The 26,929-nt window shown below is 43.0% G+C and overlaps 1 protein-coding gene and 1 long non-coding RNA gene across 2 annotated transcripts in view; both read right to left on the bottom strand.

Annotated features, from left to right (window-relative positions):
• The window catches only part of MED14 (mediator complex subunit 14), a 34,559-nt gene extending 28,436 nt beyond the window's left edge, over window positions 1–6,123 (bottom strand). Inside the window, exons 1-3 of the mRNA XM_040054856.1 lie at window positions 5,948–6,123; window positions 4,596–4,622; window positions 158–263 (exon numbers count right to left, since the gene is read on the bottom strand). Coding sequence (XP_039910790.1) covers window positions 158–263; window positions 4,596–4,622; window positions 5,948–6,123 — 309 coding nt within the window. The remainder of the gene's footprint in view (window positions 1–157; window positions 264–4,595; window positions 4,623–5,947) is intronic.
• A 13,302-nt stretch (window positions 6,124–19,425) lies between these two features.
• On the bottom strand, window positions 19,426–21,088 carry LOC120748492 (uncharacterized). The gene is made up of 3 exons (XR_005699368.2): window positions 20,952–21,088; window positions 20,169–20,327; window positions 19,426–19,759 (listed from the first exon to the last, which is right to left on the bottom strand). It is a non-coding gene; the product is annotated as an uncharacterized LOC120748492 (long non-coding RNA).
• Window positions 21,089–26,929: the final 5,841 nt, after the last annotated feature.

Raw genomic sequence — 26,929 nt, forward strand, 5'->3', positions numbered from 1 at the left:
TTTTTGGGGCAACACAAACTGTTCAAAACCAAGACAAAACAGTTTCTTAACGAGAATTGGGTTTTTTAAAAATTTCTGTAGTAAAAAGAAGTCAGGGTGCAGCGATATCCCATATCCCTCAGAGCCTCTTTCATGTCAGACTCTGTCTCTAACTTACCGCACACTTTTCCACCTTCCCAGCATTATTAGCCCACTTGACCAAGGCTAACAAACGAACAAACAGCTGACGAGTGCGACTTGCAAACTGCACTATCTCTATTTTTCTGGAAAAGAATAAATGTACATTAACTCAGTGCTCAGATATATAATAAAGCTGTAATTTAACTGTGTGTCAATTAAAAAAGAAAAAAGAGCTGCAATGAAAACTTCTAATGGTGTTAATGCAGGCATCAGTAATATGTGGCTTGCTTGATTAAGAGCATGAGGGGAAAAAAGTCTGCTGTGAATGCCTAACAACATACATGGATTCTAACAAATCATGACTGTCTGGGGAAACAAAAAGCATATTCATAGGAATTAATCACTGAGTGTAAGAGAAACAATTCCATAGTGAGCTTAACTAATTTATCTTTATACCTTTTATAGGATTTCCCCAAGGCTTAAGATTAAGTTTAAAGTAGGCAACATACCCAAGGATTACAGGACCTGACAGTAACATTTACACTTATATTCACAATAAACAAACAAACAAATAAACAAATAAGATATGAAACAAAATATCATTTTAGCATTTTTACAGTATTTTACAATATCTTTACATTGTATGCTACAATATAGAAATAGGATGGTGGTGTGGAAGACCACAAAACCCCCATCCTTTAACTTTGCTTTCCTGCCTTGCAAAGAAATTGAGGTAAGAACTTACTGACTCTCAATATTCATCCCACCATTTTTGTACAAGATTGTCAAAATGATGGAGTGTATGTCTGCATGTCTTCAGAACTAGTCTTTGTAAAAGAGAATGCAATAGGGGCACAGGCAGATTTTCATGCTTTATTACAGATCTACACTGCAGATGCATCAGACGAGACACAAAGATCTATGGTGTAGATCTGTAATACCATACACTGTGAAATACCACTTCATCAACAGTTTATAGAGGTTTTCCTCCCTGTCTATGTGGTTAATTTACTAATTTTACCATGGTTTTCTACTTAGTTTGGAAAAAACCCCAAACCTAAGCTGTTCTCCTGATATGGTTTTCTAAAGTAACAGAAGCGTTTGGACAAAAAGAACATTAATTAGTGCATAAGATATTGGCCTCCACCAAGGAGAAGCTGCATCTCCTTCTGATCCCAATCTGTAAAACACAAACTCATAACACAAAAAGAGCCTGATTCTGCTGAGAGTGCTGGTGTAATGAGGTTAACTCTTTTGTGCAAGTAGAGCATAATCTGCTTGTAGCAGATGAACACGTAAGGCCAGGAGCACAACTAATACCATCTGGTCCTGTTTCTTCCATTACATACCATGAACCTCATCCAAGAACTTGGGCACTAAGCCAGTAATTCCTCTGTGTTCTAGAGCATGTGTTTTGGAATGGCATTCAGCCTGATATTAAGATTTCAAGTGGTAGACAAGCTGCTATACGTACACACTGCTCTAACAGTAACCACACTATGGAAACAAGATGTTGAGAATTTTAAAAGATTCAGGAAAACTTTATGAGATTTGAAAGATGACTACAGTGAGACTTTATAAAGCCAGCAATCTCTCACACAAACTCCATGCAGAAGTTGCTAAAATCCAGTAGTTATGTCAAACATCTATGGTGAAAGCAACATGACAGCAAGAAAAATTCAAATTGATGTTCTGTGACTGAAAATAAATTTAAAAAAACCAGCCCCCCCAAGCACAATTTAATAATGAAAATGATTGACAAATCTAGACAGAGTATTCCGGTAACTGTTCCATTAATACCACTTAAATGAAGTTAGAGAAGACGTGTTACTTCGATTTGACAGAATCCTGCTTCAAGAACTACCACAATCATCCCAGAATTAAAACTGCACTGGGAATCAACTTCCATAATAAAACATAAAGACCTTCAAATTTGCTGCATTGTCTTTCATTATAGGTACATGACCTCATGCTAGGCTACACAAAAATAAATATTCAAGGAAGATGAAACTTCAGGAAAGAGTTTATTTATACAAAACAAGAAACAAAAATTAAAAATATTTCTAATAACCATGTTGCCCAGTGCTTTTTTTACCCTTGGTCTTTACTGCTAAAGGCTCTCAGGTCTAAGATCCTTCAGACTAATGGCTGAGTCTGGGGAGTAAAGCACTAGCAACAGTAGAATTAAATCAAGTTAAGGACCACTTAAGCAAGCTTGACATACAAAAGTCCATTGGAGTAGATGGGTTGTATCCAAGGGTTCTGAGGGAGCTGATCCATGCCACTGTAAAGTTGCTCTCTATCATTTTTAAAACCCACAGTGACCAAAGGTCTTGATGACAGAAGAAAGGCAAATGCCCTGTCCTTCTTCAGTAGTAGGCAAAGGACATCTCGGGACCTATAGGTCACTTGGTCTAAGTTCAGTTAAGAAAAAATTTCAAAGCACAAATCTTTCTCTAAGCTATGTCCTGATAAATACCAAGCATGAAATTAACCTGGAAACAACCATCAGAAATTTGCTAAGGGCAAACCACCCCTGATCAACAAGTTGTCTTCTACAGGATGAACTGCTCTGTGACCAAGGGGAGATTAGAAGATGGATTTACATTCACAGGAAACTTGGAATACAAGGATGAGCTAAGGAAGTTGAATTTGCTCCTGCTTAAGAAGAAAAGGTTGTGGCAAGATCCCACTGACATCTTCAAGTATCTAAAGGGGTATTGCAGGGAAGATGGAAGCAGACACCATTCGGAAGTGCAGGAGGCCAAGGTGAAAACAGCTACAAACTAAACCAGTGAAAAACTAGTTTGACATGAGGGAAACAAAGAAACACAGCGATGGGGTCAAAGACTGAAGCAGGTCACCCAGAAAAAGATAATGACACTGTGCAAAACCCAGTCTCCATTACCAAGAAGAAAGCCTCTGGATTTCCCCTGCAACTCAGCACTATCAATCTTCCACCACAGTACTAACATTTTTTTTAATCCAACCACTTTATTGTAAGAGTTATTTATTCCTACAATTGATAACTAATAAATTACCCTGAAAAAAAGCACTATATTATACTATGATGCAAAATTTCTCATCAGTTGTTCTTATCCCAGCATCTTTTAAACAGGCATTGTAGTACAGAACTTATATTTTATGTGAACTTTATTAGAGGACAACACCATCACATCTTCACCAAAGTATATGTGCCATTTCACCATGCTCTTGCTCCAAGAAACAGAGCTTGAAGCTCAACTGCTGGATCCATTTAGAGTCTCAAAGCTAGAGAAAATACACATAATTAAGCCACATTCCTACTGATGAGCCCCTCCAAGAGCTGGAAATCCATTTCACCAAGAGGAATTGTAAGTCAAAGCTAACAAGGATGTGAACATTTAATTTCATGACAATTTCAGTCGTAGGACATTCCTTGTACATTGAAGGCTTATTTTAATTTCTCTAATCCATTAGGATTTAAGTCGTTGCCTCACACCCATGTGCCCAACAAAGTAGAATCCAACTTTACCTAGAAATGCTTAATATCTAGATGGGAAAAGCCTGTCCATGAGTACAAGCAAGCTCTGGACCAAAGCTGGAAGTAATTTCTTCAGTAAATACTGTGATAATTAAAAACCCAAAGTAAAACAAATCAAAACCCACTCTGTTCCTCTTAATAAAATATTATGCAGAAGGAAAAGGGGTACAAGTAATCATTCCAGGTTATGATTCCATGAAATGGGATTAATTCCACATTTTATGAGTGTTTTGGAAGGTTTGAGACAACAACTAATGATCACCCTGGTACAATATTAAGATTCTTAGAAATATCACAGCTCCTATATCTCTCTAAAGAAATTTAGGTCAATTAATATGTAAATACAAAGGGAACAATATTCTGACAAGTTTCATAACATTTATTAAGAGAGTCAGAAAAGTAAATGGATTTTTTTCATCTCAGCAGGGTGCTGTTCGGGTCCCTTATATTTGCTCTCTAATAATTTTCACACTTCAAAACCACATAGAATAGGAGCAGAAAACAGTGTTCATGATAAGAAAGACCGGGTAACATGGAAAAATGCAGAAATGAAGTTTTTACCTTGTTGTCACTGTTGAACTGTTTCTTCTGAACAAAGCCTTTATCACACTAACTAGAATCTATTTAAATTTTCCAGTACCCTTTCACATCAGATTTACTGTCAATTTATTGCTTCAAGATTCATGAAGAGAAAAACCCTTAATGGAGTTCACCTACTGTAAGAGCATCCAAAAAAAAGCCCAAAAAACTATAAACCCAAAGACCAACAAAACCCAATACTGTCACTGATGCTGAGAAAAATCTTGAAACTATGCGGGGACAGCAAGACAGACAAAGCTTATTTTTTTTTGCATAAAATCTAAAATTACATGAAATTTAACAACAGTATATTAACATCCTAAACAAGTTCTATATTTTAACATGTATTACAGATTCTCTTATCATAACTCACCTTTCCATATCAGTCTTTCTTGGTAATCTATATAAAAGAAGAGAGGGGGGAAAAAAAAGATGCATTATGTCTCATTCCATTACATTCCAGACAACTAGAAATTTTGTTAGCCACCTTCAGTTACAGGAACTTCTGCACAACTACAAAGTATATAAAAAATAATACCATGGGTCACCTGTCACTGCTCTGTACCAGGCAAACTGGAACTGGTCAAATTAACTGAAAAGTTTGATGAAGGCTACTAAGATCAATTACTCCATACATACCATAAACATACAGAAAGGACTTATTGACTGGTATTTTGGGAGTTTTTTCAAAGTAAACTAAAACTCTAAAAGTCCTTGTCCTTTCCAGAGTTTGAGCATTCTTCAACTCACGTCAGGCAAACTTCTGTTTGCACCCTTAGCAGACGTGGTACTGCACAAGAGCTATACCTATCTCTTCCCATTTGTTCTGTATGCCACCTCTTGAAACACACAGCTTCCCCACAAGAACCCCTATGGTTAAACAGAGTAAGAGGGAAATAGGTTTATTCAGAGTCCAAATGCTTCCAGGAAAGTTTTTCTTGGCCCAAAAACCATCCCTTTGTTTTGCCACTTCAAACGCAAGAACATCAGCACACCAGATCATTAAGTAAATGTAAATAACTTATTTACCTAAAGTAATCAAATAGTATTTTAAAAACTACAGAAGTAAGTCAAGGAGTTGCAGCATCTGAGAATATCTCAGTTTCAGACATTCGAATTTCACATATTTTGATCAGTACTAGCATTACAGTTGGGTTTTTTGGCAGCAACTTGGGGGCAAACTTCAGCATTTAAGCAGCCAATCTGCAGCTGCTCCCAAGTTCTCACCGTCATTTTCTCTGTTTATGACAGATCAGTCAGCAGCTTTCGCTGTGCCCCTGGACACAGCCTGATGCAGAGACCAACCTGCCTGCACAGGCATCTCCCCGGGTGGGAGAATGGACAAGGGTATTTACAAGAGCAGGACAACGGGGAATGGGCTCAAATGGGAAAAGTGTAAGTTTAGGTTAGGTATCAACCAAAAAAATTCTTCCCTGTGGGGCTGGTGAGGCGCTGGCACAGGCTGCCCAGAGAAGCTGTGGATGCCCCATCCATGCGAGTATTTAAGGCCAGGTTGGACGGGACTCTCAGCAGGGGGTTAGAAATGGGTGATCTTTATGGTCCCTTCCAACCCAAACCACTTTATGAATGGGAAAGCGCGACCACCTCCCCCCACTCCAGCCCCAGATGAGCGCCGGGACGGATCCCCGGCGAGGCCTCCGCATCCTCCGGGGATGCTGCGAGGCGGCACGGCCAGCCGGGCACGGAGAGATCTGCGGCACTCACAGGTCGGCCAGCACGGTGAGCTCGGCGTAGGTGCGGTGCAGGAGGAACTCGATGAGGGTGCTGAGGCGGTAGCCGGGGCTGGCGGCGGCTGTCACGGCGCCGGGGGCCGGCGGGGCCGGGGCTGACGCGGGGCCGGCCGGCACCAGCTGGGCGCTCTCCAGCTGCACCGGCGCCATGGCGGCGGCGGCGCCTCCGCCCCGGGCAGGAGCGGCGCGGCAGCCCGGGAACGGCTCCCGGCGGCGCCGGCACCGCGCCCGGCTCGCCCCGCACGGACGGAGCGGGGAAGGGGCGGCGGGAGCGGGGCGGCTCCGCAGCGCTCAGAGCCCGCCGGGCGCAGGGGCCGCCGCCATGATGGGGCACGGAACCGGAAGCGAACGGGGAACCTTTCCGGGAAACGCGGGCGGGGCCGGGGCGGCGGGACTGGGGGATGCAGAGAGGGACACCGGGAGGGACACCGGGACACAGGGAGGGACACGGGGAGGGACACAGGGACACAGGGAGGGACACCGGGAGGGACACAGGGACACAGGGAGGGACACAGGGAGGGACACCGGGAGGGACACAGGGACACAGGGAGGGACACGGGGAGGGACACAGGGACACAGGGAGGGACACCGGGACACAGGGAGGGACACGGGGAGGGGTGCAGGGACACAGGGAGGGACACGGGGAGCGACACCGGGAGGGACACCGGGACACAGGGAGGGACACGGGGAGGGATGCAGGGACACAGGGAGGGACACCGGGACACAGGGAGGGACACGGGGAGGGATGCAGGGACACAGGGAGGGACACCGGGAGCGACACAGGGACACAGGGAGGGACACAGGGACACGGGGAGGGACACAGGGACACAGGGAGGGACACGGGGAGGGACACAGGGACGGACACCGGGAGGGACACGGGGAGGGATACAGGGACACAGGGAGGGATGCAGGGACACAGGGAGGGACACCGGGAGGGATGCAGGGACACAGGGAGGGACACCGGGACACAGGGAGGGATACAGGCGGGACAGTAGGACACAGGGACACACACAGGGCACAGAGACACAGGTGGGACACAGGGACACGCGAGGCACAGGGAAACAAGCGGGACACAGGGACACACGGGACGCAGGGACACACACGAGGCACAGGGACACACACGGGACGTGGGGATGGCGCTGCCATTGTCCCTCGCGACCGCCGGATCCCGGGATGGGTCAGGCTGGAAGGGATCACCGTGTGCCATGTGGTCCCATCTCCCTGCTCAAGCAGGGTCATCCCTAGGCACAGGATTGTGTCCAGATGGGTCTGGAATATCTCCAGTGAGGGAGACTCCACGCTCTTTCTGGGCAGTCCGTCCTAATGCTCAATCTCTGCACAGGAAAGAAATTCTCCCTCGCGTTGAGATGGAATTTCTGTGCATCAATCTGCCTTTTTGCCCCTTGTCCCCTCGCCCCGTGGAGCAGAGCCTGGTCCATCCCCTGAGCCCTCCCTGCAGACACTGACACACAGGGATGAGATCCCCCTCAGCCTCATCTTCTGGAGGCTGAACAGGCCCAGCTCCCTCAGCCTTTCCTCATGGGATGTTCCAGTCCCTCTATCATCTTTGTCACCCTCCACTGCATCTGCTCCAGGAGCTCCCTGTCTCTCCTGTCCTGAGGAGCCCCGAACTGGACACAGCACTCCAGGTGATCCTCACCAGGGCTGAGCAGAGGGGCAGGATCCCCTCCCTGTCCCCGTGTCTGCTCACGTCACTGAAATCCAGGGCGAAGGAGAACCAGATTATAGACTTGGAGCCTCAGATGTACCTTTGATGTGGCTCTTGGGGCTGTCAAGGAACAGTGGGCTCTGTTGGACACCAGGCTGGCCAGTCCCTTCCTAATGACTCAGGAAATGCAGGAATTCATGAGGGGTGTCCAGATGAGAAGCACTAGGGGAACATCATCTTTTGAGGTCATTGATAAAGAGAGAAAAGGCAGCCATGAGCAGCCGAGGATCCAGCGGGATTCGGGGATAAACACAAAGCATTGGGAACTTTTTCATATTTGCCTTACAGATCAACTGACACCTCTGAAGGGAAGGAGAGGGGAGGTCTGTAAACAGCTGAAGATTGATGTGTTGTGTACTGGTTACCAAAGAGGACTGTGTAAGGCAGCTATAAATCTTGGGTGTTTTGTGTCACGATTCAGTCAACTGTTAAATCATAAATTCCTGCCTTATGATTACAAAGAAATCCCTGAAATAAACACAATAAATACCCAGACTCCCCCAAGTTTAATAAAAAGGAGAGGTCCTATTCATTTTTTATGAAGTGCAGGCCTTAAAAAAACTCTCCTCTTGCACCTATCTTTCCAGGAAAGTTAAATATTAAAGGAAACATTTTTCAACCTGAGAAGTGTGTAATCAGTTTAATAATAATAACAATAGCAATAACCCATCCAGGTAGGAAGGGCAGTATTGCTGCAGCTGTGAGCCATGCCAGGTTTGTTGCTTGCTTCAGTCACAGTAAGATGAACCTTTGAGCTGGGGGTGGATGATGATTGTTGGCTGGGAATTTTTTACTCCTAAAATCACTAAAATGTGTTTGCACCTTTTTTTTTTTTTTTTTTTTTTTTTTTTTTTTTTTAATTATTATTATTAGTTGAGTGGGTTTATCTTTTTTTTAATACAGATGGAAGAAATACTTGTTCTGTTTATATAAATTAATCTATAAAGGATCTAAAAAGGATAGAATGATAAATACCTCTGGATCATACTGTGATATAAGTTATTGGCTTAATGTATTTTAAATTCTTGCCTGCCCATTTCAAAGATTTTTTTTCCCTCAAATGTATTCATTTATTTTTTTTTCACTCTAGATGCATGTATAAATGCAATATACTCATTTTATGGCCAAGTAAATGCACTAATGAAAAAAGTACTGACTTACATGCACAGGAATCTGCTTAGGCTCTTTGTAAGAACTATACGTTAGGAATACAAGATCTTTGATTGTTTTTCCCCTTTCTTCCCATCTCTTCTGATTTAGTCTGTAGTAAGGTTCCCATTGATTTCAGTGACACAAGCTCAGACTTTGTGGATGAAAAAGTAGGTGGGAAATTCTGATGCAGTTTAACTTTGCTGCTGTTAGAATTCTTCCTCAGAAAACTCTGGTCTAGGTGAATTTTTCAGCACTGGTTGGGGGGTGATATCCTCAGCCTTGTCTGCCTCGCTCCTCTCCTCTCGGAGAGAAGTGAATCAGTGCTGTGGCACAGATTGTGCTGAGCTCTCCTCTCACATGGCTGAATAGGGAAGAAGTTTTTAGGGATACTGTTTTCAAAGAAAAGAGGAGCAGCTACGGAGAAATTTCAGAAGCTCAAGGCTTATGGTTTTGCACCCAGAGTAATTGTGCTGTTGGGAGACTTGGCAAGATCAGTTGTTTTAACCAATGGAGATGAACGTTAGGAGTTCAAAACAATTTGACTGGCCTACATAATAGTCGTGAAAAAGAAATATATAAGTTTCCTGGTTCTTGTTGCCTTTCTGAGGCTGGCATTCTTTGACACAAGTCCTTCTAAGGAAGGATAGGCATTGTGCCTAAATTCAAAACCTCAGCTTGAAGGAACTGGAAGTAGGTTCCAGCAATCTGTTGGGGTGGCAAAAGCAAAACTACATGAGGGAGAAAGCTGGGCCAGGGGCTTGCTGGAAAGAGTAACAAGACTTCTGAGGTAGAGAGGGCTCCTTGCAGAAGCTGCTGTATTTTCATTTGTGTTTATTCTCTTCATTCAACAGGTTTCAACTCCTGCCATTTAAACCTGGTGACAAATGTTCTCATAGCAATGGGAAGAGAACAGGCCTGGTAAGTCTCACTCAAGCACTGGCGGTGATCTCAGGCTTTCCTGCAGACACACAATCCCTCACACAGACACTCAGGGTGACACTGGGGCCCCGTGCAGCCGAGGGACCTGATGTGCAGGCTTGGCTGGCTGTACACACAATCACAGGATGGTTTGGGTTGGAAGGGACCTTAAAGATCTCTTGTTCCAATCCCCCTACCACAGGCAGAGACACCTTCTGCTAGAGCAGGTTGCTCAGAACTCCATCCAGCCTGGTTTTGAACGCTGCCAGGGATGGGGCATCCACACCTTCTCTGGTCACCCTGTGCCAGGGCCTCACACCCTCACGGTGAAGCATCCCTCTTGATGACCAGCTCTACCCGGCTCATCTTGTCATGGAGCATGAACAGGGCCTTAGAGCCATGGGGGAAGCAGGGGATTCCCTGGAAGAGGATGTGGTAGGCACACAGAGGATTGCAGCCAGCGTTTGGATCAGCCTGGCCAGCTCCTGCTGTGTGCAGTGTGCCCCACTGTGTGACATGAGGGTGGAGAAGGGTCTGGAGGTGCAGCCGTGTGAGGAGGGGCTGAGGGCCCTTGGTCTGTCCAGACTGAGGGGAGCCCTCAGTGCAGTTACAGCTTCCTCCTGAGGGGAAGAGCAGGGGCAGGCACCCATCTCCGCTCTTTCATGACCAATGACGGGACCTGGGGAAATGGCCTGAAGTTGTGTCAGGGGAGGTTTAGGTTGAATATTAGGAAAAGGTTCTTCCCTCAGAAGGTGGTTGGACACTGAACATGCTCCTCAAGGCAGTGGTCACAGCACCAAACCTGACAGAGCTCAAGGACTGCTTGGACAATGCTCTCAGGCACACTGTGTGACTCTTGGGGTGTCCTGTGCTGGGCCAGGAGTTGGACTTGATGGTCTTGATGGGTCTCTTCCAACTGAGCTTATTCTATGGTTCCATGATTCTAGTCACTGTACCCTCTGTATGTAAGAAGTCCTACTGGGGAGCCCAGAGGCCTGGCTTCAGGTAGGGATTTGTTGGTTGATCAAAACCTGCTGCTATTAACTGTGGAGCTGACAGCGTTATAGAGCTAATGGGAAGGACAGCAGGTGATTTCTGTTTCCAGGGAAGTTAAACATTTACTGTTCTTGGAACCCTGGGATGAATGTTCAGTGGGAGGGGTCATGTCATGCTCTACGAGGCAGGCTCTGAGCTGTCCTGTGTTTGTGTGGCTCAGAGCTCGGTCATTCCATGTCTCTGTCAGGCTTTTAAATCATAGAAATGTTTAATCACACAAGCACCTCCTGGACTTGACATTTAGGGGTTGTTTTGTTTTGTTTTAATAAAAAAAAAATAATAACACACAAATATAGTTCAAAGATTTATCATTAATCATTTAATTCATAGTGTTGCAACCTTTAGTGATGTTATTTCCAAATGCCTACATAAATTACGAGTAATAAGAGTTTGATATCTTTCATTCTTTTCAGGAGACATGAGACAATCTGATATAGTGTGGGAGAGTTCCCACATATAGTATCAGTAATTGCAGTGCTACATATTATACATTTACAGAGCTTACAATTCAATAAAAGTTAAGGTGTATATATATTTGAATTGTAATGAGATTTCATGTGTCACTATTATATCAAACACATACCAATACTGAAAAAAAAATTAGACTTTCCCATTATAACACTTGCATGAAGGTAAGACTTTTCCTATAATGTTATGCTGAAAGTCTGGTGGAAAAATATCAATGACCTTTTAATCACAAATGATTTTATGTCCTGTATCTTAATTAGCTATTATTTTTTTTAATTAAAAGTACTTTTAAATTAATTCATTTGTTGACAGTCCGGTACTTCAAGCCACAAATCACTGGTTTGTGAATTGTACAGGGCACCTAAATGAATTGCACCTAAAATAAAACATTATTTGCAAAAGTGTGTGTGTGTGTGTGTGTGTGTGTGTGTGTGTGTGTGTGTGTTAAAGGAAGAGGGTTTGTAGCTGGTTACTGCAGGTGCTCTGCTTTTTTTTTCCTGTTTATTAAAAGGGTCACAAAGAGAACCAATTAGAAAAGAAAAAGCCTCCAAATTTATATATATATTTATATATTTATTATAATTTTAAGTCTCCTTTTTGATCTGCTTTGTCTGTGGGATTAAGTTTGACAACTATTTTTTCGAATGATAAGAGACCTATAGTAACAGATTGAGAGCTCTCCATCAGTCACTCTGGTTAGTGGGACAGAGAATCTCTTGTGTGGTGCGTAGTAAAGTACACCCCAGTTCTAATTATATGTTGTGAACAACCTAAGAAAAGCAACATTCTCCAAGTCATAAAATAGAATCTTTGATTTTACTTGAATTTACAAAAGTCCCCTTTCTTATTATAAGGCAAAATGGATTATTTTTTAAATACTGAATATAGCTGTATTACTCTGAGCTTCTTTGGGGGCTTCTTGACTAACAATGTTGATATCCAGTGTAAATTTTAAATTGATTTATCTCTGTCAGACTGGAACTAAAGCCAGCTAAAGGCCTTGCTATCCTCAAAGGACTGTGTTTTCATTATTACTGTGATTAAGTTAATTACCACTCAATTTACTATTTTAACCATAGAAGCTGCATTTTTTTCCCTGTGCATTAAAAAATGCTTTGTTCACAAGTAATTCTGAAATGGGAGCAAAACAGTGACATCCTTTCTGGACCCCACATCTTTGAAAAGCTAACAAAGGAGAAAGAGCCCCTGATCTGGCAATCTGGCACATGGGGGTAAAGTGATGAATTGCGCTGTTCAGTCATGGACTTGAACAATTTGACAATACCTTCCAAACCCTGTGATTTCTCCCTGTCTAACCATCCCTAGGCGTTACTCGGAATTTGAAAAAAACACATGTGTGCTGAAAAATTACAAAGTGAGCCCTTATTTCAACATGAAAGTACTTTTGGGCAAAAAGAATTTATCTGTGCAAACAGCTAAAAGAGATGGAGAGAATATCAGGGAAGTAGATGTGATTAGTCATACCCAGTGGGAGAAGGACTGCAGCTGTGAAGTATTCTGCCCTGACCTTAGAAGTAGACAGCTCGATTGTGTTTAACTGCTGCTGGCTAATACATTCAGACAGTGCAAACTCACATGCTCCTCTAAAGACAAAGGTGGGTACCAGAACATGCTTAATTGCAAATTCTTTGTAGATCTCAGCTGTGGTCAGATGAGGTTTAAGTGCTGGCCCTCTCTCTCAGAAGTGAGGACATGAGGAATTGTGGCTGAACTGACATTTCCTCTCAGACTTTGGATGTGAAGGAAGTTTCTGGGCTAAGATGCTATCCAAAAAACTTCCTTGCACAGCTTCTAGATTGGGATTTTTTTTTTTTTCCCCAGAAGGGATAAACCAGCATTTTTTGTAGTAGTTAGAATTTTATCCAAGCACTGCCTGTGTCACAAAGCTCCCAGATGCCAGCTCTGACAACGGGGAATGCCAGAACAGGTTTGGCTCCAGGCTGAAGAGCTGATCCACGTGTTTAACAGTGTGACTGCAAACTTGGTTGACTTAGTGAACTCCAGCAACTCTTCACTGTTCCTTAAAATGTGAGAGCATGGTAAAAAGGCAAACTCATATCTGTAGCAGTGCAGGAATACTGGTCCTCTAGTACATTATAAGGAATTTTGCTAATGGGCAAGAGGTGCAGGTTGATCTCAGATGCTATAAGGTCTTCCATGCAGGCAGCAATTTTAGCCAGTGCCAGTTTTGGAAGATTAGAAATTGTAGGTTGAGGGTGGAATCGCCTCTCTTCAAGGGTTGTAGTTCACCTGGAAGCACCAACTTCTTACACCTAACTAAATCCAGCCTGTTGTGCCAGAGGGACATGAAATCGTTTACATAGGGCTGGGCAGCACCTGGCTGAGAGTTGTTTAGAGATTTCCACAATTCGTGCAGCTTACAGTTAAGTGTAGAAGATTCCTTGCCCTGCTGGTGGCAGAAGTAATTAATAGCCTGTGGCTAGTTGCAGCACTATGCAAAATGCTAAAAATTGTTACCTTTCTGCACAGCTGTAGAATGCAGAAGACACAGCAGAATCTCAGTAAATCCTAGCAACATTTTATTTTCTGCTGGGGTTCAGCTGTAGCCCCTTCTGTCTTTTGGTTGGTTGGTTTATAGGAAATGACTTGATCATGAACATGGCACTTTTTGTGAAAATGTGCTTTCACCAGGAAGCACAGCACTGCCCAATGGTGCCACAGTGCAAACAAAACGAATTGTGTGGGGAAATGGCTGCGCTTCACCTCAGAACATCACTTATTGGAGCTGATTCCTTCAGGCTTGAGAGCAAGATGGAAAGAAGGGCATCAACAGAGCGATTTCTCTCCCTCTAGTGCCTACAGACCCAGACTTCTCAGAGCATGACAGCTCAAAGGAAGACTGAGAGAGAAGAAAAAAAATATTCGGTCTTTCTACAATGCATTTAGGACAAGCAAAAGCACATTCGCAGCTAATTTTAAGCAGCCTTCAGAATGCAGTACAACACCTTATTAACTCACTTGTACCTAATCCTTGCATTCTGGTATTTTTAGAAGGCATCATGCAATTCAGCAGTAGTTTCACCCCATGGCTCCTTTGTAATGGATGATACCACTGTATTTCTCATTTTAATTAAGAATTAGCTTTCTGACAATAGGCCTTGCTCACATAACACATACTGATTTAACTAAATTAATTTAGAAATTATATTAGACACATGGTCACTCTTCTTCCCCGCCCCCCCCCCATGGTGGCCTTAATTTGGCTGAAGCGAGCCCTAAGACTAGTCTAGTTGGAACTGTTAAAGACCTGCCTCCACCACTTGCCTGTCTCATCCTCTGCAGCAGGAGAACAGTTTGGTCTAATTTCCTATCTGAAACTATAGGAAGGTAAAGTCAACCTTCCATAGACTAAGGGTGCTTTTTTTGTCCAGCATTATAGCACAAGAGCCCCCACAAGTACTGGGCTGCAGCAGTTTGCATGCATGGGTTTTGAGGCTTTTAAAGACAGCACCTCTTCCTTTGGTGGCTTATTATTTTTTGATGGTGTGGGAACTCAGGGTACAGCTGTATCCAGTGTAAACTGTGCTATTTTGTGTGTGCCTGGTTTTATCCTGATCCAGTATCTCCCAGCCAGGAGGCTTAGGTTAGCTCTGGGCTGCCGCTAATGAGCTGCAAATGAAAACAAAGTCCTCCAGCCCATGGTTTCTCTCTGTTATGTGTTATCTAATCAGGACTCTCTGGAACAGGCCTTTGGAAACCTGTTCCCTGAACTAGACTTTCTGTAGCTTGTGTTAAGGCTGCTCTGGAGCAGAGAGAAATATGGAGTGGCTTTTTTGATGATTTTTTTTTTTTTTTTTCATAAAGGTATAATATGTTTTCTTGCAAAGACATACACACACACACAAAAAAAATCCTCCTTCTCTTTATCATCTTGTACAGTGCTAATCAGAGGTACAGTACTTAAAATACCAGTACATCAAGAGATAAGAACTGAACATTTTCTGGAATAAAACAAGGAATGAAAGCTCAAACCAATTCCTAAGTTCCTTTGACTTGCTAGAATGGAGCTAAAAACCCTAACATTTCTAGGAATGGGTTTGTGTACAGGGGAAAGCTGTTGAAAATCAGTGAAATATGTACTTAAAAATACATATAGAAAAAGAAATATGCACTGATTATTCTGCAACTTTCTCTGGATAGATCCTTTCATACTGTACAGTGTCCTTCTGCAGTGTAGCCTAATCTGTTTCTAAAAGGTAAAAAGAGAGCACGTAGTCCAGTAGTGCAAAATGTCTGCTGCCAGAATAACTGGTCAGACCCTTTTCTCCACCCAAAGAAGTTCTATCTTAATTGCAGTTAATCCAGTCAGAAAAGAGAAACAAATCTCTATGCACAAGATCTATTTATCAGTCTAAATTGTGACAGGAAAACAACGACGACTTCCCCAGAGAGTGCTGAGTCTGAGCTCTTATCTGGAGCCATCTCTTCATTTCACCCCAAAGTTTCTCTGTTGAGGACGTTCCCAACTTGAGTTTGTATCGTATCACTTCCTTATTTGCAACATTACATTGCATGAGGAAATTGTGTTGAGGGCTTCACTGTGCTGGCAAATTGCATCCCCACATCTTGGTGAGGGGTGAGAAAGGATGAATGAATGACATGGCAGGCGTTTATCACCTGTATTTTACACGGGAGCACCCGGACTCCTCCCGTGCTCTGAGCTGCATCCAGCCCGGGTGCCCAGAGGGGCAGATGTGACTGGAGCCCCCGTGCACATGCACACACACATCTGTGTTCGCAGCACAGAGCAGCAGGCAGGGATCAGCCTGGCCAGGGCATTAATCTCTCCTGTGATGAGAGCCGTAAATCACAATACTCAGAACACGCAGGAGAAGTGGCAAAGAGCGCTGAAGGTGGGGGATGTCATCCTCCCTGCCCACCCTGAAGCAGAAAATCCTGTCTTATAGCCCACAACAATTTCACCCATTAGTCTGTTTAGTCCTTTCCTTCAGAGCACTGTTTCATTTTCAAACACAAAAACTTTCAAATTGTCTTGAAATAATAATCAATTTAATTTCCTCAAGCAGAGCAACCTGCAAATGTTATTTCTCCACTATCTCAGTATGACAGAAGGCTTTCCCTGGTCTCCTAATTTTTTTAAGGACTCACCTGAGCCCTTTGTCTCAACAACAGATAATCTTCTACTGCCTAAAAATAACTGTTCTTAAAGTGGGTCCATCTCTGAACAGATGCGGTTTCCTTAGTGTGGGTGATGTTGCAACAGGAAACCAACTTGCTGCAGAACCAGAGTCACTATTTACACTAGTCCTGGACCATGGGTAGAAACCTGTCACAAATTTTAATTTGGAAACAAAAAGTTAGTCATAGAGAAAAGAGAGAAAGTTAGAGAAATGAAGGAACTGTCAGAAGCTAGGCTAGTTTCAAACTGAGGCAGGAGAAATGCAATCCATAACTTCTCATGACTGATGGGGATGAAAGCTAACTAGGATGCTGGTTGGACCACTGGAGGGCTCTGATTCAAGGAGTCTCGCAAAAAGACTCCTTAAAAAGAGACTTACAGACTATTGACAGGGCAGGCACACGCCACTTTAATATCCATAGCTCAGACTGGATTTGTCTGCATGTGTTCTGAATGTAAAAAGTGATAATGAAGATAGAGAAATGAAAATATTTCTCCTTAACCCATGAAGAGAGGCTGAGAGCCTTGTTGAAATAAAATATCTTCTGCAGATTTTGCAATCAGAATAAAGATTACATTTTAAGGGCCCTGAAGGTCTCCATGTGGCACATAGCCCTTTGATGCACATTCTGCCTGTGCTTCCATCACAGCCTGAGCAGGAAAGTCTGGGGCATAGCACATTATTTCTTACACCATGGGAGAAGCAGAAGTGGCAAAAGCATTTCCAGAACATTGCTAGGAGAGTGCTGAGATGCCACATGTGCATTCAAAAATTACTTTTCTAAAAACAGAGAGGACACCTGCAATTGCTGTAATTGCTGGTTTGGTGCTCATGTCCACAGATCAAAAGAAAAGGAGCTCTCCTCCTGTTAGATAAGGATTACTAATCCAAAGTGAAGGATGTAGGGAGAATTCCTCTTTGTTTTGGAAGAACAATGGGAATAGGTAGTGCTCATTAACTAAAAAGTCTTGCTTTGGTATGTTTGCCTTTTTTTTTTTTTTTTTTTTTTTTTTTTTTTTTTTTTTAATTTTCCCTTTGCATAATCAGGGCTTTGCAGGTTTATGGAATATGAGATTATTTTCTTTGACCTCCACTGTATCACAGAACCTTCAGTTTCACTGAACTAACAGTGTTGCTGTGCCTAACATGTTATGTCACAGCGTGTCATGAGGAAAGTGCCCAGTCTTGGTCTGAAGGTATCAAAAAAAATGGAGCAGCCAAGGTTTCATTTCACTGTCACAGTTTGGCTTTCACAGTCTGACAACTGTGCTGCTTTTAGCTCCCCTCGTGTGCTTCTCCACTAGACTCCATAACAGGGCAGGGCATAGTTGATACCTGACTGTTTTCAGTGCCTCTTGTATTTGTGAAACATCTGAGAGACAGATTTTCTTAGCAGTGTAGAGATGCTGTGCTTGAAGGGGGTCTCTATAACACTCTCTGGCTATGAATTGTGGTAGAACATGCCAGCTGAGCATAGAAAGGAAAGAAAATGAAATATAAATTCATTACTGCAGAGCCAGAACAGCAAGGATAAATTCTATCTGTTTCCAGGCATCTACTTTATATTCCCACCTAAGGATACCATTAGTGGAGACAAACTGAGCTCTTTTGATCACTTTCTACTGTGAAAAGGGTCAATCTTCCTTGCTCTTCACACTCCCTCCTACATGGTCCTGACTCACCCTTGGGCTGACTTTCATATTCATTGAGCTGATGCAGCTCATTAACCCGTCAGAAAACTGTCCTATTTTTTATTATTTTTTAAAAACTTCTCTGGATTTATTTTCTGTCAGTTCAATGAGCTGAATCTGCTCAGCGAGGGGTCAGGTTAGTGTCAAAAGTAGAGGAAGCATGGGTGGGAAGAAGGTAGAATTAGGGAAGGGAAGAGGAAGAAGACAGGAAAAAGCACACTAGGTGAAGGAACAAGACTGCTTCTTTCAGTGACAGAAAGCCTTAAGATCAGTTTACCATGTCTGATTATATCCTTAGGAAGGTGATTTCCCTGGAGTTCCTATGAGTTCAGTGGAGAAAAGGGAGTTTCTTTAGGGTGGATAAAAAGGAAATAAAGGGAAGCAACCTAATTTAGACACACAGGTTAGGCAATATAAATAAGCCTGTTCTTTACTGCAAAGACCCCTGTGACCAAAGCTTTAAAACACAGTTAATGACTAAATGCCTGGTAAAAGGACACAGTTGTCTCTAAATGCAGAAGCAGCATGCAGAGAGCTCCGAAAGGCCCCAGGTGCAATCAGAAAGACCATGCAAGCCCAGGGAGCAGGGCATGAGCACGGGGGGATTGGTTGTGTGAAGTCAGTGTCGAGCAAAGGCTGGTGAGGCTGATGTCACTTGGAATTTGCTCAGGCTCTGCCTGAGGAGAAAATCGGGAAGAGTCCTCTAGAGTACGTCTTGTTTTCAGCAGAGTAGATTTCCCCCCTGCCGTGCCCTGCGTGCCACCAGCTCGCTCCTTAACTTTGTTTCTGCCTCGCCCTTTTTTCACTTCTGCCGTTATTTGTAAAACTACTGCTGAAAATGACCTACATAAATAAATAAATTGAATGAATAAATCATGAGGGAGAGAATGAACGTGTGAGTGTAGGTGGATGACACAGAGCGGCAGGCTGGTGGGAGCAGCAGGAGCCATCAGCTCATTTGCTATCAGCAGCAGAGCCCCGGGGAGGGTAAGGACATTAAGTACCTGATTGTGCAAGGTGCCCAGTGCCTTCATCTCCTGTCATTTTCGGAGACAATCAAAAGCATTTCCAGACCTTGCCAGTAGAGGCTTCAAGGAAGGATGAAGAAGGCAGAAGACTAAACCTGGGACTTTTATCCTTTGTTTTTTTCCAGTTTTCAGAACCCTAAGGATTTTTTCCCCCCCAATAATGAATCTTTTGATAATTACCTTTCATGGATCCTTCTTAAAACAATCAATTGGACCCTCAAGGGCCTGTGCAACTGAGTTTCTGGCCTTCAGATAATATGAGGCAGGAGAAAATTCCCTTTTGCAAGAGCAAGTCAGGAAGTGTAATTTCACAGTTTGTATTGGTTGTATCCTCTCAGCTATGAGTTCTTCTCCATGGAAGACACTTGCTGAGCCACTGGTCCCATGCCACACCACTGAACCTTGGGACTTTTCTGTATGGGAGCATGAGGTGAACTCTGCAGTTCAGGAAGGACCTTGATGCTCCTTTGAGATTTGCCACATCTCACCCCAGAGATGAAATGTGCCCATTATGCTGACAGATTTGCTCTTCAGAATGAGGCATATACAGCTGGAATCCAACTGATTACAGAAAGGCATATGTATTATTAATTGGACAAATTCTGACAAACCAAAACAAACAAACAAACAAACCCAAAACCCCCCCAACCAAACAAAAAAAGGTTTAATTATCAGTGGTGCTTGCAGTAAGTACTTTGTGCTCCTGACCTTGCAGCAACACTCCCTTTTTGTTTCTGAGGTAGCTCAAACCTTTGTGTGATATGTCCAGAGGATAAGGTTATATTATGGTATGAGTTAGACAGAGCAGCTTTTTAAAAAATGCTTGGAAATATGTATCCATACCTGTGTGTTTTGTGTATGTGCAGTTTCCGCTCACCTTTTAAAAATATGTGGCTCTTTAGCTCTCATCGCAGGACTCCAGGTATCCCTCACAAATGATAAATAGCTGGATTAGAACTAGAGAAATTACCTTGAATTTCCCTTCAAATCAAGTGTGGCTTGTTCCTGTTCTCTTCTAAAAGTTTGCTCTGGCACACTTTATAGTTGACCATTGGAGGTGTTGAGGGAGATCCAAATGACATGCAGTGCAGCCAGCCCTTGGGTGCATTATGCACTCCCCTGAAGAGCACTGGGAAGGAAAAGAGGATTTTTCAATGTCTTTTTCAGCATTCAGGGTAGCAGCAGAGTTGAGAATAGGATCTAGAGGATGAGGTATTGTTGGTTGCAGGCTGTGCTTTTGAGAAGATGTGATGTTCTAAATCCATTCTCTCTTTAAACTTGGCAATTGTATATGCAGGAATAGGGAATTACAATAACAAAGTTTGGAATTCATAAATACACTTACAACTCTGGTCAAGTGCAAATCCCTCAGGTGGTGAGGAAGGGCCTATCAGTCACAGGTAGAACAGTCTCCACAGATTGCTCATAATCAACCATTTATTCAGCTGCAAGATGCTGCTCACATATAAAGTAGGCCAGGATGTCACCTGACTGTGGTTGACAGCTAGTCCACTGACTGAGTCTAGAGCTCATTGCGTATGTGTAAGGCCAAGGTTACTTAAGTTAACTCAAGAAGAAGGAGAAGAATGAAAGGAAAATTTGGGCAGTGTCACCAGAAACCTCATTATTGTGAATCTCCAGATGACTTGTGAACATCTGTAATCATAGAAATGGCCACAACGCTCAGAGTACTTTGGCAGAACTTCAGAAGGCTTCAAGCATCAGTACCTTGTTATCTAAAAGTGTTTCATACCTTTTCTGTGTAGCCTCCAATGAGCTGCTCCACAGAGCTCTGGCTCTTTCTCTCCTTCTTCTACCACCTTGCCTCTGCTTTTCCAGCTCACTGCTTCCTGTCCCTCACACAACCTCCTATCCCTTCCTCCTCAGAGCAGCTCCAGCAGTCTCCAACTAACTCCTCTCCCAGCTAATTCACTCTTTTATCACACCCATAGCTGTAGGGGCAAGGCTGTTCCCACTCTTTGATAATTAACACAGCTGCAATATATGAAAGGCAAGATTGCCTTTAGTACTATTTCTGTCTTCCCACAAACATCCCTGTCAGGTCAAACATTATTGCCCCCCATTCCTCCAAATAATATTGCTTTCTGTAGGACCTGATGAGTCAACATCACTGGCAAACTGCATGAGCTTGCTTTGTGCCAGGGCTCTGCAGGACTTGTGCAGCCCTTCCAAGAGGTTTCGAGCCTGTGACAGCAGGCCATGGCCAGGACTGATGCAGGAGCTGTGCTCCTTGTCACCCTGGAAATGCCACCACCTTTCTGTGTCCTTCCTTGCCTCGGACATCTTCTGTCCATGCTCACAGTGTAAAGTCTTGAAGCAATGGGTGTGGAAGGGAGTTGTGGCCATGGGCTGATATGGGCAGGCAGACAAGTGCTGCCCTGTTAGAGATTCTGTGCCTTATCTTCTATCTGATCTCTTTTTCAGGTGGCTGAAAACAATAGAAATGAAAAGGTATTTACCTGATGCACAAGCCTCCATTCCATCTTCAGAGGGGACTGAGCCATACAAGTACATAGAGCCTCAGTGACAGTCAGTGGGCTGGATCCTGCAGAATGGAAAGTGGAAGACAAAACACCACATTTGGTGGGATTTTCAGGAGGATTTCGTTACTTGAGGTTCACACTGATTTAAGAGCAGGTGCCTAACTACATAAGCACATTTATAAACCTATCAAGTGTGCATAGTTGTCTAAATATTTACTTTTGTACAGCACTTAGTAACTCTGAAATAAGTTTTCCTGTCCAGCTCCAGTGCAACAGCCTGAACAGTCATGCAAACATGGCCCTGCCTCTCAGCAGGGGATATTAAGTCTGGCACTACATCGATTTAATTTAGACATTTGGCTTCTCAAGCAGAACTGCACTTGAATTCTTTTTAAAATGCTCTCTTACTTAGCTAGAATAAAAGAATTGGTATTAGCACCACCCTGTCAGTGCCCTCCACTCCTTTAGGTAAGGATTGTCCCTGTGTTGAAGACAGCATCCATGGAAACTACAGAGGTGGCTGTTTTCCACTCTTTTCCAGACATACCACTGTCAGCTTCCTCATATGTTTTTCAACATTTGAATCTAAAAAAGCTATTAAAAAATCTTAAAAGGATCAGAGATAACATTTACTTGCTATTTACACACCTATTCCAAGTCAAATAACACACAGCGCCTCAGCCACCTTGCCTGATAATCAGGACTGTGTATGGAATAGTATGTGCTTCTCTCTTTCACCTCCACTCTCTCCATCACTGCTGCAATCCAGTACCCAGAGCACTGTCCTGAATACAGATTTCCTTCTTCCTGCTCTGCTTATTTCCTTTAAGGCATTTTCCTCCCTCTTGTGGATTGACAGACTTATCAACACCAGCTAAGATTCATTTAATATGCCCAACATAAGCCAAACAGGATCCTGGCCTGCTGCTCCATATTCTTTTCTCACACAGAAATGCTTTTATCTGCAATTATTTGCATTGTCTGCTTAAATATTTAGCAAATGCAATAGTTTGGTAGTCAGGTGTTGCTGTAACCTATCCGGAATGTTAAGCCTATAAGCCAATTCTGCAGATGCCTGCACGGATTTTTGTTTTGTTTTTCTTCCTGGCTGTGATGAGACAATATCCCCAGGAAGCAGGGACACAGCAGCACCTTGGGCTGGAGGCTGCCCTCCTGATCTCTCTGTTGGAGGTGTGGAGGGGCACCCACAAACAGCAAGCCTGCAGAATAAATCCCAGATGCCAAACGTGGAGATCACCATCACGCGGCAAAGCTTTGAATTTCTCATTTTTCATTCATTAAAAGGCAGTCAAAAAGAAAAAAGCTTCATTCTCATCCTCCTGGGTGCTGTCACACTCATATGCACACATACTCTGCTGCCTTTCCAGTGAATACCAAGGGATGTAATGCCACAGTAAGCAGAGAACTGTACTAGATTTCCATGGATTATGAAGTATATTTTTATGAATCCAGTTGCAAAAGGATCATTGTTACTTTTTGGAGGTTTTAGCATTTTGCAAAAATATTTCTTTGTTTTCTCCTCTCTGTCCAATTTAAAATCTCCTCTGGCATTGGGCAAAATGTTTATCTTATTTATCCCCATCAGTACAGTCCTCCTGACTTTCCCCCCCAAATCATCATGTTCTCTTATTCCAAATGTACTTATTTACCTGTAGGAATTCTCTCCTCAGCTACCACAACCTTCCTGCAGGCACAGAGCATCTATCCATGGGCAGCAGTGTGCACAGGCACTCAGAGTCATCCATTTAATCTGAGGTTACAGGCCACTGTCAAGTGCTGGTGGACAGAGTGCAGGCCAGACTGTCAGAGGTGGCAGCTGAATGCAGAGCAGTCACATGGATATCACCTCTTGGTGATAACAGCAGAAAAAAAATAAAGCCTTTATTCACTGTAAAGAGCGTGGCAATGCGTGCCCAACTCACCCACAGTCCTGGAATTGGATGGAGAAAAGAAAAGACTTGCATCTCTCTCTCCTTGTTTGTAAACCTGTCTGTAACACACTCCAGGGCTCCACGTCCCATTTCTGATAGATGTGCAAAAGCCTGCAGATGGTAACTTTGTCCAGCTTCCAAGCTAACACAGGGCCATATCTGGGACATCCTGGGTGTTGTGCTCTTGATGCTGGCACATCAGAGTATGTGACATCAGAGGATTTCCTGCCTGCAGCTTCCCAAAATTACTGGAAAGGCTTTTACGGAAGAATTTACCTTTTTACAGAGTGTGTCATTGATGGACAGCGGTGATGTTGTCACTCTTAGGGAAGTGGCAGTGTTCCTGCCTCAACTGCACATTCACCTTGGTGTGTGTGGTCTGATTTAAGAGTTTAAAAAGACATCTTAAAAAAATTCTCTCAGTGTGTAACTGATATTGCCACATCAAGGACACAATTATCACTCTGCTCACATGGAAGGGAAATGTTAAAAGATAACCCTTCAGCATCTATCATTCACCAAATGTACAGTTTTTAAATTGTAATACTCCCCTAAGATTTTTCTAAAGCATTGAGTTTCGGGTTTTTTCTCCATTATCCCTCTCTCTGTCATCAGGCAAATGGCTTGGGAAAATCCCCACAAATCACTTGGGTGCACTTGTTGAACATTTGGAGTTACAGAGCAGCATTCACCTTTGGCAAGAGCTGTCTCTGATCTTCAGGACAGCATGGGAAAGTGAATACAGGGCATTCTAGTGCTTGCAGGCAGATATTTACCCCTGCAGAAAAAAGTATCTTTATGGCACAGGAAATCTGTCCCAGGAATCTTAGAACAGGCAAGCCCTTGAGCTATAGACTTGGAGAAAAAGTGACATGAGGGAAAATACTTGTCCTCTACTCCCAAACTCTTCTAGGCATCTGGGTTTGGCCATTATTGGGAAAAGAGTTGTTGAACTAGATAGATTACAGGTCTAACCAAGTGGGATATTTGTTATTAGAAGTGGTGATATTTGTTATTTTGGGATATTTTTTATTAGAAGTGGTTAATACCTGGAAGAACCAGCTGACCAGGAAACCATTTTTTCATGCAGTTTTTGCACCTCTATTGGCTTCAGCCACAGTGATGGGTCCCTGATGAGTATCATGCCAGTGGCTGAGAAGTGTTTTTTCAGTACGAGCAAGAAAATTTTCTGTTCTGTTCAATTTGGTTGGGTCCACTGAACAGCCTCTGTAATCTATTTCAGCACTAAGAAGCAAGTGTGAGCCACATCTTGGGGATGACATGTTCTGTCATGGTCAAAGGGCAGCAGATGGAAATGAAAGCTGGTGAAGTAAACAGTTAGGAGAAGGTGCCTGTCATATAACAAACAAAAGTGACTCATGCAATGTCCCCTTCCCCCTCCAGTTGTTACATGAATCACATCACCTGTGTCCAAGGAAAGGTCAAACCAATTTCTCAGTTCCTGGAAGAGTTTTCAATATAAAGTACTGCAGGATCATAACATTATTTAGTGTGAAGAGTTGTATGAGCTGTGATTCAGTTTAACATGGGATTACAGTGCAGTTCTATTAGAACTGTCTTGATTACACAGTGTGATAGAAGTACATCTTGACTAGCTCTAACTGCCAATGCAGATTGTCCTTTTCCAAACTCCTTCGGAGCTCTCTCTTGCACTTCCTTGTTACTTTTAATTGTTTGGCTTAGAAATAAAAAGTGAGGAGATGGAGGAAACGACACTTTTGCTGGAGGTAGAAGCCTATACTCATTTTAAGAGGGTGAGGAATTGGGATTAAAAAATAATTACTCTTCATGGTTTCAACTGCAAACCCATCCCAGTTAGGCTAAGGGGGACATTCACTCTTTTTTGCTTCTCCATCACGTTTGGGCTCTACTGGCCGCTTCTCTGTGTTATTCAGAACCTAAAGGGAGAATTAGTGCTGCTCTGGAAAATTTCAGCTTGTCAGAAGTGTTGGTAGCAGGAAGGGCTCTTTCATACCATCGCCTGGCTTTTCCATGACTCCCCTCCTGCTCCCAGCCCCATTTTTTTCCATATTACATGCTTGTTACCAGGAAGAATACAGGAAGAAATTAATCCTACTATGGATTTCCTTCAAGGCACATTTCTCTCATTTCCATTTTGGCTTGATCTTCTGTTAACTGTCGTAAGATAAAATCAGGCAGATTGACATTTTTATTTTGTTCTCCACACAACAGGTTGGGTTAACCTATGTGGGATTCCCATATGTAATTTACCCAGCTAATTTATGTGGAAAATACCAGCTCTGTTGCCCTAACTTGGATTTGAGCTTGACTGAGTTTCCTCAGCATAAAAGCAAGCCTCATTTCCGAATGAAGACGTGTTTTTTCCCCTTCTGAAGTGGTTTGTCTTCCTGCATAGATGTGATATAAAGGAGCATATATATCCTTCCACTGTTTCATTTTCCTCTTTTCAATAGTACACTCAAAAAGCAGGGGGGGAATGGAAAGGATATGTCCTGGAAAATCTGGTCACTGCCATTACCATACATGTCAAATTAATTAGGGGGCAATGAACCTTTTAAAATAAGACATTTAGATTCTGTACATGGGATCATGCTTGATTTTTTTAACAAAATCCACCTATATCTATCTGCATCTCAAGCAAGACTGCGCCCATCCTGGAAATATCAATTGAAGAGTTTCTGTGTTATGAAATGTAGGCACTTATTTTTTTAATTATTGCACTCAGCTTAAGGCTATGCTTCTCTCTGACTGGCTAACCTGGATCTGTTATAACTCCATTATGACTCAAAATTCAACACCATAAGCAGTTTTCATCACACAAAATTGTTATTGGAAACGCTCGTGCTGAGTCTGACTCCAAATATAACTAAAGCAACTAAAATGTTAGTTCTTCCTATGGATTATTTAGCCTGAATACAAATTAATAAGGATGCAATCCTCCATCTTTATGATTTGAAATAATTTATTTGCTTGTTTGTAGGAGCCAGAAAGTAAGTTGAGGTGAATGAAACGGAAAGAGCATTTTTGCTCAGTGAACTATAGGTTTGAGATTGAACAAAATCATTGACAGTTTTACCAGAGAGGGTTTGCAGATGCCCATCAAAATGTCTGCACACAGACTGGCCCTGCAGCATGGGAGCAGCAGAATGCACTGCCACGGGGGAGATCTGTCTGGGTATTTATACCATGCTCATTGCCATGGTAACAGAAACTCTTATGAAATGCAGACATTACGTACAGAGGTGTTTGTGCTTTCCTGCCTCTCTCACACT

Source organism: Hirundo rustica, chromosome 2 (genome assembly GCF_015227805.2).
Source record: "Hirundo rustica isolate bHirRus1 chromosome 2, bHirRus1.pri.v3, whole genome shotgun sequence".
In the NCBI taxonomy this organism is placed as follows: domain Eukaryota; kingdom Metazoa; phylum Chordata; class Aves; order Passeriformes; family Hirundinidae; genus Hirundo; species Hirundo rustica.